The following is an 11,176-nucleotide window of genomic DNA, read 5'->3' as shown; positions in this document are numbered from 1 at the left end:
TGGACTCTGAAAAACAAACAGGGTTCTAGAGGGGAGGGGGGTGGGAGAATGGGTTAGCCTGGTGGTGGGTATTGAGGAGGGCACATTCTGCATGGAGCACTGGGTGTTATGCACAAACAATGAATCATGGAACACTTCATCTAAAACTAATGATGTAATGTACGGGGATTAACATAAGAATAAAAAAATAAATTAAAAAAAAAGAAATGTGTTTGCTGCTTGCAGATGCCAGTTTTGTTACTCCCATTACTATTATTACTCTTACTATTACTCATTGTGAGGACACGTTCTAGAAGGGCTTCACTCCCAGTCTTGCCCCTGGGTTCCTCATCTTCCACTGCAAGGGATTATTAGGATCTCTTCTTTCAGCCCCTCCCTCGGACAAATCCTGTCCCCAAAGACAAACAGCTCCTCTCTCATATCAGAGTCTGAATGGAATCTCTTTTCTTCCTTTAACTTTGCAACTCTCTCCTTCATCTGCTCTCAGGGATGTGGCAGGATGTCTGATAAAATAATGAGAGGAACGAAGTTAAAAAGGTGTCAGTTCCTCATTCCTTTCAAGGAAGACTCATTCCCAAGAAAACTGCAAGCCAACACAATATTTGGGCACACCAACTACTGATAGTCACTGAGACACACACAGGGGAGTTAAGGAAGGCGGAGTACCAACGTGGTCAAGGCCAGGAATGCCCACAGCAATGACATGGGGAGGTGCATGCTACACAGAGGGACTGCTCAGCTGCCGCACCAAGAAGTTTGCAAATTTTGCTCTTAAGACCTGGTGATCAAGATTCCAGAGAAAAGTGCCCATTCCTCCCTGTAGCACAGAATTCCTGAGCACCCACTAAATGCTGGGTACTGAGGAGGGTGCTGGGGGACAAAGGGTTAACCAAGAACAAGGTCTGATCACTGACCTCAAAGAGCTTACAGGCTGATGGGGTGTGAGCAAGGAGAGATGCCTCCTGCGCCGTGTGACTCGGGCTGTCAGCTCCCAGAGGTGGGCATGGTCACAGCTCCATTTTCCAGAGAAGGAAACTGAGGCACAGAGAGGTCACTGGATAATAAGTAGTAGAGCCAGTATTCAAAGCCACACAGTCAGGCTCCAGATCTGGGCTCTCAAAGAGCCGGAAGGCTCTCCGGTAGAAGATGCCCTGGTGTTTCTTGGGCCAGGGTGCTGCTTACTCTAAAAGCCTCCAGTCTGCAAGTTTGCTCAGTAATACGTGCACTGAAAACATCCTCCAGAGAGGGAGGAAATGGAGAGCAGAGCAGAGTATCTATCTTTGAAGTCAAAATAAATCCAGGAACCCAAACGTAATGATGATTCATAAAATCTGCTTCAACTTGGTACTCCACTCTGATTTATGGAAGTCTGTGTTTAGAGGAAAAGGTAAAGGGATTTTGAAATATAACTGTTGGGGAAAGGAAATATGTTCTCTGAGTCTGTTGAGATGGGATAAGACAGAAGGACAAGATGTGAGGTGATACAAATGTCTAGTAGCCGGATACTGTATGCTAAAAGAACCCTCTAAAGGTGAGGAAGAGGTCAGATCAGTGCAGATTACAGGGACCCCGTGCTTTACTTCTGAAATCCGTGCCCTCCATATATTACCACCCATCTCTAAGACCACCTTCTACCTCCTACCTTCCACCACCCATGCTATCGGGCCTGTCTTTTCTGGGAAATTAAAAAAACACACGGTATGAAGTTCACTTGCCCACCTGTAATTACCATTATGGCTCACATCATGGTGTCTACAGTGCGCCTGCCCTGTGCTCCCGCATCAGCACTGGTCTCACTGACCCCTCGCGACGACCTGCGGAGGCAAGTCCTAGGATGAGCTTTATTCTAATGCCTCAGAAAAGGGAAGCATTAAGAGGTTAAATGACTTTCTGCCCCATTACATGGGTAGTGAAGGAGACAGGACTCCACCACCAGGGACTGGTGGTCATCCCCACCCAGTGTGGCTGGGGCTCATGTTAACACAGAACTGGAAGGGAATATAGACATCATCTAATGATAAGAGTCTTTCTTCCATTCAACAGTAGAGAAAACTGAGGCAGAATCGACTGGATCGAGCTCTCTCCTCCGAGGGCACAGAGCCCGTGACTTCACCACCACAGCCTTTCTCTCTCAGATGTCGCATCTCAGGCTCAGAGCTGGACTAGCGCCTTTCCTCGGCCAGTCTCATCACTGCCCACTGCTTCCCCAACACCACCCTCCCACAGGCTGATTTCACAGTCACCTCTGGCTTTGCTAGATTTTCAAGTGCAAACAAAAACTTAGAAGCTACCCCTTCCCGAGGACCTACTAAACACTAGGCTCATCAACCCTCACATCGCCCCAGGCAGCAAGTGCTATTATTATGTCTATTTTAGAAATGAAAAGGTTAGCCCAGAGCATTTTAATTATTTGGCCAAATCACACAGCTAGTAAGGGGCAAGCTGTCGGTTAGCAGGCGGCCTGCAAAACCAGGGAACGTTTATTAACGGCATCCGTTCTAATCTTTTCCCCGTTACGTTCACGCTGCCCCTACTACCCCCCCAGCAGTGCCGGTAGACGTGGTGTGTACTTGACCGACTCCAGGCTCACCATCCTGTCCTGCAGCCTGAGGTCAGACATGATTCAGAGGCAGGACGAATATAAAGCCAGCAGTTTGTAGAGGTAGTTTTCATCATCTACCACAGGCCTGGACCAACTCTCCATCTAGGACCCTAAATTCTTCTATTGACCTAAAAGTTCATGCAATCAACTCCCCACTGAAAGAAGAGGATCAGGCTCCTCCCCAGCCCCAACCCCAAAATGTCCCCACACGTTAAGGTCTAGCAGTGCCCAAATTTCTCTGGGTTAAGCTGTGATGCATGAGTTCGCCTATGAAGACCTGAGAGCATCATAATTCAAGAAAGGCAGAGGGCAAGCTGTGCGAGATTCCTGAGATAACTGAAATTGACCCATAACTCACCAGCCGCCATGGGAAATTCTATCACTTTGCACACTTTGCTTCCATAGCTAAAGATCAAATCAGAGGGAATATGATCAGACTTCTAATTTGAAACCTCGGACAGGCAATGTCATCTTTAATGACTCCCGGCAAAAGATGCTCATTACAGATCTCAGCCTACCTAAATTAAAACATGAAACCTAAAAATTAAGCAGAAAATTCTCAATTTCTCAGGTCTGTAAGGCCACAGAAAAATCACACAAGCGGGAATACACATACTCCTTAGGGTTTTGTTATGCACGCAAATATCTGAGCAGGAATTAAATGAAAGAAAAGAGCTAGAAGGGAAAAAATAAATAAATAAACAAACCCATCAGGTCCTAACTTTCAGGTCCGGGCCATCTGGGTGAATAGCAATTGTTCATGACCAATTTGAACTAGCAGGTCAAGGAACATTCTCTCTCTGCTGATGGCCAATTTCATCTGTTCTATGATGTAGAGCTCAGATTCCTCTGATACGGTAGGCTGCTGGCTTCAAGTCTTCTCTCACTGTTAAGTGGACTGAAATATGCTGCAATCAATCAGCATGGTGTTCAGGTGTGTAAGCTGCTTTTAAAATGGGAGGCTAGGGGCGCCTGGGTGGCTCAGTCAGTTAAGCATCTGCCTTCGACTCAGGTCATGATCCCCGGGTCCTGGGATTGAGCCCCACATCGGGTTCCCTGCTCAGCGGGGAGCCTGCTTCTCCCTCTCCCTCTGCCCCTCCCCCTGCTTGTGCTCTCTTGCGCTCAAATAAATAAATAAATAAATATTTTTAAAAAAACAAAATGGGAGGCTAAAAATTCATCTCTCATCATCAGTTCTAAACCTCACTCAGGGGGTACCTGGGTGGCTCAGTCGGTTAAGCGTCTGCCTTCGACTCAGGTCATGATCCCCGGGTCCTGGGATTGAGCCCCACATCGGGCTCCCTGCGCAGCGGGGAATCTGCTTCTCCTTCTCCCTCTGCCCCTCCCCTGGCTTGTGCTCCCTCTTGCCACTCTGTCTCAAATAAATAAAATCTAAAATAAATAAACAAACAAACCTCATTCAGTGTGGACTTTCTAGAAGGTCAGGTAACCACTAGATAATCTGCAAAGACTATTTTTAAATTTCTTCCCTCCACTTCCCATCCGCCCTTCCCTTTGTGTCACTGGATGACTGGCTGCCACTGCTCAGAATAATGGGCGGGCACGGTCCCCTTTCACATCTGTTCATGACTCAGTTCTTCCCGGACCTATATCCAGGAAGAGGAGACAATTCCCTGGCTGCAGCAAGACCTCGACAGATGACCTAGAATTATTAATGTAAAGCTAGATGTAAACAGAAACTACAAATTCAAAACTTTATTTTCCCTCAATGTGCATTTCAGAGAGAAAAGTTAGAGAGTGGGGACCAGGGCCGCTGTAGGATCAGGCTACCAGATCCTGAATGGGAACATGGTAAACTTCCTCTGAAGGATGGAGGAATATCTGCAAACAGTATAAAAGAGAAGCTATAATTTTTATTTTTTCAATTCAAAACTACTTCTTCGGAGCCTTAAGTTGTGCACTGTAGCACAGAGTTGACCTCCCTTCCTAAATTCAACTACTTAATGTGGAATGCTCATTGTGTACAAACAACAAAGACCAAGGTGTTTCTAAGTATAACTGGCAAACTGGAAAACCCTTCAGCAAACTAAAAACTGTGAAGGGGAAAATCTACACCCATGTAAGCTGGGGGAAAAAAAAAAAAAAGGCCAGGATAAAAGTCTAGGTCACCCCCAGGAAAGACCATGTTTGTCATTCTGTCACATGCTCTCATAAACACTTCCCCTAGGACCGCCTCACTCCCAGGGCTCACCCTAGAGCTTCTAGCTCACAGCAACTTTTATGACCCTCTCACCCACATCTGTCTTAAAACTTTAACTGGAGTCTACACCATTTGAGTCTAGTTCTAATCGAAATGACAAAGGACTTGGCAGATATGCTCTCTCTGCCTTTGCTGTGTATAGACAACAGAGGGTACTGGACCAAAAAATAATTAATTAGTAAAGGAGAAGAAGACAACTACTCTGAATGCGAAATACAGTCAACAGTCTAAACTGCCTCCTGTGACAATCAATGGGCTGAGATCTCTGGACAAAGAGCCTGGGGCCAGCATGCCTGCCCAAGAGTCATGGGTTTTCATCAGTCATGGTATTCATCAGAATAATAAAAGGATAAAAAGCTAACATTTGTAAACATCTACCAACGGACACAAGAAGCCTTTTAGGAGAATATGCTTCCTAAGAACTGCATTAGGGCAAGCATTCACAAGGAGGCAGAGGAACCATGCTAGGTGCACACCAGTCACCAGTGACATGACCCCAAATCATGCTGGGTCCCAACCCATTTACTCAGTAAATTAATTTTATGAGTAGGTCGAAAGTTAACAGAGCCTCCCAACCAGGTTCATCTTTTAACCAAGAACCACCCTGTGTCTCCCTGGCTAGAAAGAACCCCTTTGCTGGCATTCTCCAAGCCTGCCATTAAAACTAGGCAACCTATGATATTTGATGAAGTAATTAAGGACAAATCAAAGCAATTATCTAACATTACTTGTAATAACCATATGAAATTTCTAATCCCAAGAAGCAAACTGAACCAATAATAAAATGTATTTACAGAGGCTTTTAATTCAGCATCTATAATCAGTTGCTTTGGAAAACTAGAATGTTGCAGGCTATCCAGCCCTTTTTTATAGCAACATTAGATATGGTAATATTCACTGAGCTCTTCCTCTACCTGGTCCTGGCTCTTCTGCCTACAGAGATGAAATATAATGCCAAAGGCGCCATGTGAATGAGCCAGAACAGCAACTCTGAGCGGGGCTGACGCTGGGGTGGAGGAAATGGAGGTGTCTAAGACATGCTGACCCCCATCACTGTGCAGGTACCTAGGCTGAGCTTCCTCCATTAGGTGTGCAATTGCAAAAGCAAGCCCTGTCACTTGTTACATACTGGAAGTGAGAAGAAACACACAGCAGCAAGCAAGCCCATCTGGAGAACAACAAGCAGAAACAGCAGGGGGGCTGAGGGATCTTTTGAAACAAAAGCTCCAGGCCAGCCATATATTTATGGGGCAAAATCAAGAAGAGTAAGAAAACTCAGAAAACACATCTGTCTATCCATGTGCACCAGATATAGGGATAATAAAAGGATAAAAAGCTAACATTTGTAAACATCTACAGTGTGCCAAATGCCTTAAATGCATCAGCTTATTTAATATTCAAAACAACTCTTGAATATGGGTATTATCACCCTCACTATTATTATTGCCATTTAAGAGAGAAGAAAACTGAAACTTAGAGAAATTTATTAAATTGTCCCAGATCTGGGAGCTAGTAAATGCCAACAGGGACTTATGCTATTATCCTAATTCTATTGTTTTTAATTGACAGTCCCACATATACAGAGATCATTTTCAAGAAAAACAGAGAGCAATAAAATAATACATTGCAGCATATCCCAAGTTAGTAAGAAACCATTTACACATCACTCTATGTGCATTGTACAAAGACCTGGAGAGAAATTTTCTTATCTCACATATCTTCACAGCCTGGCAGTAATTTTGAGCAGTTCAGAAAGCACAGATTGTCATCCTATTAGACAGATGAAGAAACCCAAGTGCCAAACGTGGCTTGAGTGAGGGACAGAGAAAGGACGGTGGCCCAAACCCTTTGACGCTCGCCAAGCCATGGCCCCTCCCACTGGACATCCCCAGAGCGCTTCAATAAACCAAACTACTGACCTCCACATGCCGGTGAAACTGAACATGGTGCTCACACAGCGAGGGAGGGGCGGCGGCGTGAGTCCATCCAGGCGCATGAGCAGAGCTGGGACACCGAAGAGCACCAAGTACTTCAGATAGAAGAAGAGCACGTGGGCCAACGCCAGTCCTCCTGAAAGACAGAGGGAGCCATCAGACACAGAGATAAGCAATGGAGCAATCTCCTGCTCCTGAAAAATACACCACCTGCTCCCACTTTTCCACCCATCCCCTTTCATTCCCTTACCTCACACATTACTAAAGTTTCCCGCATTGGTTTTGAGCAGTAAGAATTCTGGATGAGGAAATATTGAAATATCCTTTATTACTGTGATAGGCAATAGGACATCTTAGCAGTCATGCTTTTACAGACACTACACTTAAAAGTGTTTTATATATTTATGCATTTAAGTTATATATACTTACATACATTTATATATATAAGTATATATAATGTATTTAGAAACTACTAGAAAGGGAAAATCCTCTCCAAATCCTCATGAGCTCACAGCCACTAGTATGGCTAATTCAAAAAGTCAGATCAACAAGGGTTGATGGAGATGTGGAGAAATTGGAACTGTCATACACAGCTGGCAAGAAAGCAAAATGGTGCAGTCACTTTGGAAAACTGCTTGGCATTTCCTGAAATGAATAAACTTAAAGTTACCATATGACCCGGCAATTCTCCTTTTGGTATATACCCAAGAGAAATGAGAACAAATGCCCACACAGAAACTTATACCCAAATATTTGTAGTGATATTATCAACAGCAGCCAAAAGATGGAAATGTGGTCTATCCATACAATGGAATATTATGCTGCCATGAAATGGAATGAAATATTGACATGGATGAATGCTACAACATGGATGAATCTTGAAATAGCATGCTAAGGGAAATAAGCCAGTCATGAAAGATCACATATTATATTCCATTCATATGAAAGTCCAGAATAAGGTAACAGAGACAGAAATAGAAAGGTGATTAGTGGAGCGTGGGTGCAGTCTGTGGCGTCAGTGCTGTCTGTGGCATCATCAGAATCTGAATCTTGAATTTTCTGAAGAGAGCTCTGGGCTTCAGAGTTCTTACCAGTGTATATTTTTCTGGGGTCGTTGTTACCCTGTTAGCATTTTGTTCTCTCATTCATCTATTCTCCTCTGGACAAAATGACAAGACGGAAAAACTCACCTCAAAAAAAAAAAAAGAACAAGAGGCAGTACCAACTGCCAGGGACCTAATCAATACAGACATTAGTAAGATGTCAGAACTAGAGTTCAGAATGACGATTATAAAGATACTAGCTGGGCTTGAAAAAAGCATGGAAGATACTAGAGAAACCCTTTCTGGAGAAATAAAAGAACTAAATCTAAACAAGTCAAAATCAAAAGCCTATTAATGAAGTGCAATCAAAAATGGAGGCTCTAACTGCTAGGATAAATGATGCAGAAGAGAGAATTAGTGATATAGAAGACCAAATGATGGAGAATAAAGAAGCTGAGAAAAAGAGAGGTAACAACTACTGGATCATGAGGGCAGAATTGGAGAGATAAGTGATACCATAAGACGAAACAATATTAGAACAATTGGGATCCCAGAAGAAGAAGAGAGAGAGGGGCAGAAGGTATATTGGAGCAAATTATAGCAGAGAACTTCCCTAATTTGGGGAAGGAAAAAGGCATCAAAATCCAGGAGGCACAGAGAACCCCCCTCAAAATCAATAAAAATAGGTCAACACCCGGACATCTAATAGTAAAACTTAAAAGTCTCAGGGACAAAGAGAAAATCCTGAAAATAGCTCAGGAGAAGAGGTCTTAACCTACAATGGTAGAAACATTAGATTGGCAACAGACCTATCCACAGAGACCTGGCAGGCCAGAAAGGACTGGCAGGATATATTCAGAGCATTAAATGAGAAAAATATGCAGCCAAGAATACTATATCCAGTTAGGCTGTCACTGAAAATAGAAGGAGAGAGAAAAAGCTTCCAGGACAAACAAAAACTAAAAGAATTTGCAAACACGAAACCAGCCCTACAAGAAATATTGAAAGGGGTCCTCTAAGCAAAGAGAAAGCCTAAAAGTAACCTAGACTAGAAAGGAACAGAGATGATATACAGTAACAATCGACCTTACAGGCAATATAATGGCACTAAATTCATATCTTTCAATAGTTACCCTGAATGTAAATGGGCTAAATGCCCCAATCAAAAGACACAGGCTATCAGATTGCTGTCTGCAAGAGACTCATTTTAGACCCAAAGACACATCCAGATTGAAAGTGAGGGGGTGGAAAACCATTTACCATGCTAATGGACATCAAAAGAAAGCTGGGGTGGCAATCCTTACACCAGACAAATTAGATTTTAAACCAAAGACTTTAATAAGAGATGAGGAAGGACACTATATTCTACTTAAAGGGTCTATCCAACAAGAAGATCTAACAATTGTAAATATCTATGCCCCTAACATGGGAGCAGCCAATTAGATAAGGCAATTAATAACAAAAGCAAAGAAACACAATGACAACAATACAATAATAGTGGGGGACTTTAACACCCCTCTCACTGAAATGGACAGATCGTCTAAGCAAAAGATCAACAAGGAAATAAAGACTTTAAATGACACACTGGACCAAATGGACTTCACAGATCTATTCACACATTCCACCCCAAAGCAACAGAATACACATTCTTCTCTAGTGTCCATGGAACATTCTCCAGAATCGATCACATCCTAGGTCACAAATCAGGTCTCAACCGGTACCAAAAGATGGGGATCATTCCCTGCATATTTTCAGACCACAACGCTTTGAAACTAGAACTCAATCACAAGAATAAAGTCAGAAAGAACTCAAATACATGGAGGCTAAAGAGCATCCTACTAACGAATGAATGGGTCAACCAGGAAATTGAAGAAGAATTTAAAAAATTCATGGAAACAAATGAAAATGAAAACACAACTGTTCAAAATCTTTGGGATGCAGCAAAGGCAGTCCTAAGAGGAAAGTATATAGCAATACAAGCCTTTCTCAAGAAACAAGAAAGGTCTCAAGTACACAACCTAACCCTACACCTAAAGGAGCTGGAGAAAGAACAGCAAATAAAGCCTAAACCCAGCAGGAGAAGAGAAATAATAAAAATCAAAGCAGAAATCAATGAAACAGAAACCAAAAGAACAGTAGAACAGATCAACAAAACTAGGAGCTGGTTCTTTGAAAGAATTAACAAGATTGATAACCCCTGGCCAGACTTATCAAAAAGAAAAGAGAAAGGATCCAAATCAACAAAATCATGAATGAAAGAGGAGAGATCACAACCAACACCAAAGAAATACAAACAATTACAAGAACATATTATGAGCAACTACATGCCAGCAAATCAGATAATCTGGAACAAATGGATGCATTCCTGGAGCTGTATAAACTACCAAAACTGAACCAGGATGAAATAGAAAACCTGAACAGACCCATAACCACTAAGGAAATTGAAGCAGTCATCAAAAATCTCCCAACAAGAGCCCAGGGCCAGATGGCTTCCCAGGGGAATTCTACCAAACATTTCAAGAAGAATTCATACCTATTCTTCTGAAACTGTTCCAAAAAATAGAAATGGAAGGAAAACTTCCAAACTCATTTTATGAGGCCAGCATTACCTTGATCCCAAAATCAGACAAAGACCCCATCAAAAAGGAGAATTACAGACCAATATCCCTGATGAACATGGATGCAAAAATTCTCACCAAAATACTAGCCAATAGGATCCAACAGTACATTAAAAGGCTTATTCACCACAACCAAGTGGGATTTATCCCTGGGCTGCAAGGTTGGTTCAACATCTGCAAATCAATCAATGTGAAACAATACATTAACAAAAGAAAGAACAAGAATCATATGATCCTCTCAATAGATACAGAAAAAGCATTTGACAAAGTACAGCATCCTTTCTTGATTAAAACTCTTCAGAATATAAGGATAGAGGTACATACCTCAATATCATAAAAGCCATCTATGAAAAACCTACAGCGAATATCATTCTCAATGGGGAAAAACTGAGAGCTTTCCCCCTAAGGTCAGGAACACGGCAGGGATGTCCACTATCACCACTGCTATTCAACATAGTATTGGAAGTCCTAGCCACAGCAATCAGACAACAAAAAGAAATCAAAGGCATCCAAATTGGCAAAGAAGAAGTCAAACTCTCACTCTTTGCAGATGATATGATACTTTATGTGGAAAACCCCAAAGACTCCACCCCAAAACTGCTAGAACTCATACAGGAATTCAGTAAAGTGGCAGGATATAAAATCAATGCACAGAAATCAGTGGCATTCCTATACACCAACAACAAGACAGAAGACAGAGAAATTAAGGAGTCGATCCCATTTACAATTGCACCCAAAACCATAAGATACCTAGGAAT

The 11,176-nt window shown here is 42.5% G+C and overlaps 1 protein-coding gene across 1 annotated transcript in view; it reads right to left on the bottom strand.

Annotated features, from left to right (window-relative positions):
- Positions 1-11,176, bottom strand: part of HHAT (hedgehog acyltransferase) — a 332,511-nt gene that overhangs the window by 198,852 nt on the left and 122,483 nt on the right. The window contains exon 8 of the mRNA XM_044916357.1: positions 6,743-6,893. Coding sequence (XP_044772292.1) covers positions 6,743-6,893 — 151 coding nt within the window. The remainder of the gene's footprint in view (positions 1-6,742; positions 6,894-11,176) is intronic.

The sequence above is a fragment of the Neomonachus schauinslandi genome, chromosome 6 (genome assembly GCF_002201575.2).
Source record: "Neomonachus schauinslandi chromosome 6, ASM220157v2, whole genome shotgun sequence".
Taxonomy (NCBI): domain Eukaryota; kingdom Metazoa; phylum Chordata; class Mammalia; order Carnivora; family Phocidae; genus Neomonachus; species Neomonachus schauinslandi.
The sequence above is the reverse complement of the archived record's forward strand: the minus strand, read 5'-3'. Positions and strand labels throughout refer to the sequence as shown.